We start from the raw sequence: 2,303 nt of genomic DNA, 5'->3' as shown, positions 1-2,303 counted from the left end.
TTGCCCAGGCACTAATGATGGAGGTAAAAACTCAAGCCCACTGATCATCACAGCTGTCAGTTATAATAAATGATTAATTTTATAATTAAAAATCTGGAAACATTAAGTGCTACTATTTTTTATCATTTGATTTTCAGTTTTTAAAATTAAATGATCTTATCACATATTTTTAATGTAAATATAATGCTTGTTCAGTAAATGATTTTTTTGTTCAACGTTTCATGAATATTCCTGCCATTTTTCTACCTGAAAAATTGATATTATAGCCTATAGCGCTTTTTAATTCTTTTTCTTCTTTTAAAGAATATTTTTATGTTCATGTTGTTGTTGTTCTGTTTTACATGCTTTAAACTGTACGACATTGCCTTAAATCTGCCTTGTCCTTTTTTTCTGCTCGTCTATGCTTTATTAGTAATGTGTTTACTGAGTTTGTTCTTTTATAAACACTGTCTTAACGCAGTAAGCCCAGTTACTGTTTACTGCGGTCCACGTACTGAACAGGGGCGGAGCAAACATCTGTCGATCATCTGATGCGGTGTAAGCACCGCCAACTTCAAGCACCCGCGCACTTAGCCACGCCCCTCACTCTCTGTAGAGTTTCTCGGCTTCTTTAACTTTCACAGTTTTGAGCATTTTTTTTGCGTTTTTATTTGCCGACAGCAAACGTGACGTCGCTCGTGTTTATAATGTCCGTTTAGCGCGTAATTATCATTGAAAATATTCATGAGGGACTTCTGGCGTCTCCTCTGAACGGGAAGTTTGAGTGGTTTCATCGTCTGTGAGTCATGTTGAACCCAACACAATCCCGCGGACTGCTGGTTTTACTCCTGAGTTTATTCTGCGGTGATTTCAGCTGGGGATGCTTTCAAAACAACGCCAAGAGCAGAAGCCCACAGAAGGAGCCTGTTTACGGAGAGACTCCGGACGGCCAGGACCAAAGCTGCTTGTGCCACGTGAGTTTATTTGACTGCCATGAATAAAACACACGTTATTAATGTTAATGTTTCTGTTTCTGACACAGTTGCCATAGTATTTCTGGCACGTTCTACTGTCGCGCGGGTGTGACGTCATCACGTCCGCAGTTCGTTGCGGGGTTCTGCGCCGTTTAAGCGCTTTTCAGTTAAAAGTTTATGTTTCTAAATATTGCATATTCTTGTTCATATTTTGATTTAAAACTGTCTGTGTGGCTGTCAGTGATCCTGGCTAGTTAATCAACATAGATCACAAATATTATGCTCAGATATTTAAGTTTCAAGTTTATTTAAGTACTTATTTGTGGCACATTTTATACAGTTTTTATTACATGTATTATATTCACGTATAAAAAATTGACACAGAGCATGAATGTTGTAATTAAAAATAATAAAGTAAAGAAAGCATAAATGGACGTAAGTTTAAAATACGTTTGAAAGCAAACCGTCTGTTATTCACAGTGGTGTTGTCCCATTGGTCCGCTTGATGCGCTGACGTCCGCGGGATTATGGGGTTTGTAGTCTTCAATCCCTCCCTCCGTCGTTCAGTACAGCGCTGAGCGCGCCGGTGAAGAACTACAGCGCGCCGCGTGTGGGCGTGTCCGTATGTGACGTCTCTTTGTTTGGAGGCGGGGCGTCGCGGTGGAACTTCCACGCGGTAGTTGGTTGAGTTTGACAGCTTGTGATCCCAGAGGAGCGTAATCTCACCGATCCAGTCCTGCACCAAGCTGCTAGAAACCGCAAGAACACTTTGACTTCAACAGAGGTTGCGTTTGTAAAGGGATGTCTGGGAACACGTGCAGTTTTTGGGAGGCGTCTGTGTTTGCTCTGGGAATTTTGGACTTTTACATCAAAGCAGGTCGGAGTTTCGGTGGAGGCGATTATAAACCAAACAACTACATTTTCTGCTGCGTGATTTCTTCCTGTGTTTAAGTTATTTAAAAGCTAGTGTATTATGAATTTAAGTAAGTGTAGGCTTTACAGGCTGACTATTTGATTGTTTTAAATTATTAATTGAGGTCAGTTTCAAACACCTGATCAGCAGTAAGAGTCTAACACAAAGGATGGTTTATTTTCACATTTGGGAATGGGTGGATAATGGAGTATAAATTAGTTTTTGGCTTTTATCAAATGTGTGATAACGTTATTGTTTCTGTTAATTAAAATCTCCGTTCTGGTCCTGCAGTTAACCGGGGTCTTGGACGACGTTTCTGTGACATAGAGAGCATGAACGTCTTCAACAAATTCAGAATTTATAATCACATCGACAAGCGCACAGAGAGAGATTCTGCCGATACTAAAAGGTGAATTTATGTTCAGGGGGGGGCCCCC

The 2,303-nt window shown here is 40.3% G+C and overlaps 2 protein-coding genes across 3 annotated transcripts in view; one reads left to right on the top strand and one right to left on the bottom strand.

Annotated features, from left to right (window-relative positions):
* The window catches only part of LOC109091650 (E3 ubiquitin-protein ligase TRIM39-like), a 203,195-nt gene that overhangs the window by 158,458 nt on the left and 42,434 nt on the right, over positions 1-2,303 (bottom strand). The gene's annotated exons all lie outside the window — the stretch shown is intronic.
* Positions 618-2,303, top strand: part of LOC109091652 (ERO1-like protein alpha) — a 135,679-nt gene continuing 133,993 nt past the window's right edge. The window contains exon 1 of the mRNA XM_042766952.1: positions 618-953. Coding sequence (XP_042622886.1) covers positions 786-953 — 168 coding nt within the window. The 5' untranslated portion in view covers positions 618-785. The remainder of the gene's footprint in view (positions 954-2,303) is intronic.

This window comes from Cyprinus carpio, chromosome A11 (assembly GCF_018340385.1).
Source record: "Cyprinus carpio isolate SPL01 chromosome A11, ASM1834038v1, whole genome shotgun sequence".
Classification (NCBI taxonomy): Eukaryota; Metazoa; Chordata; class Actinopteri; order Cypriniformes; family Cyprinidae; genus Cyprinus; species Cyprinus carpio.
This window is presented reverse-complemented; position numbering and strand designations above follow the sequence as displayed.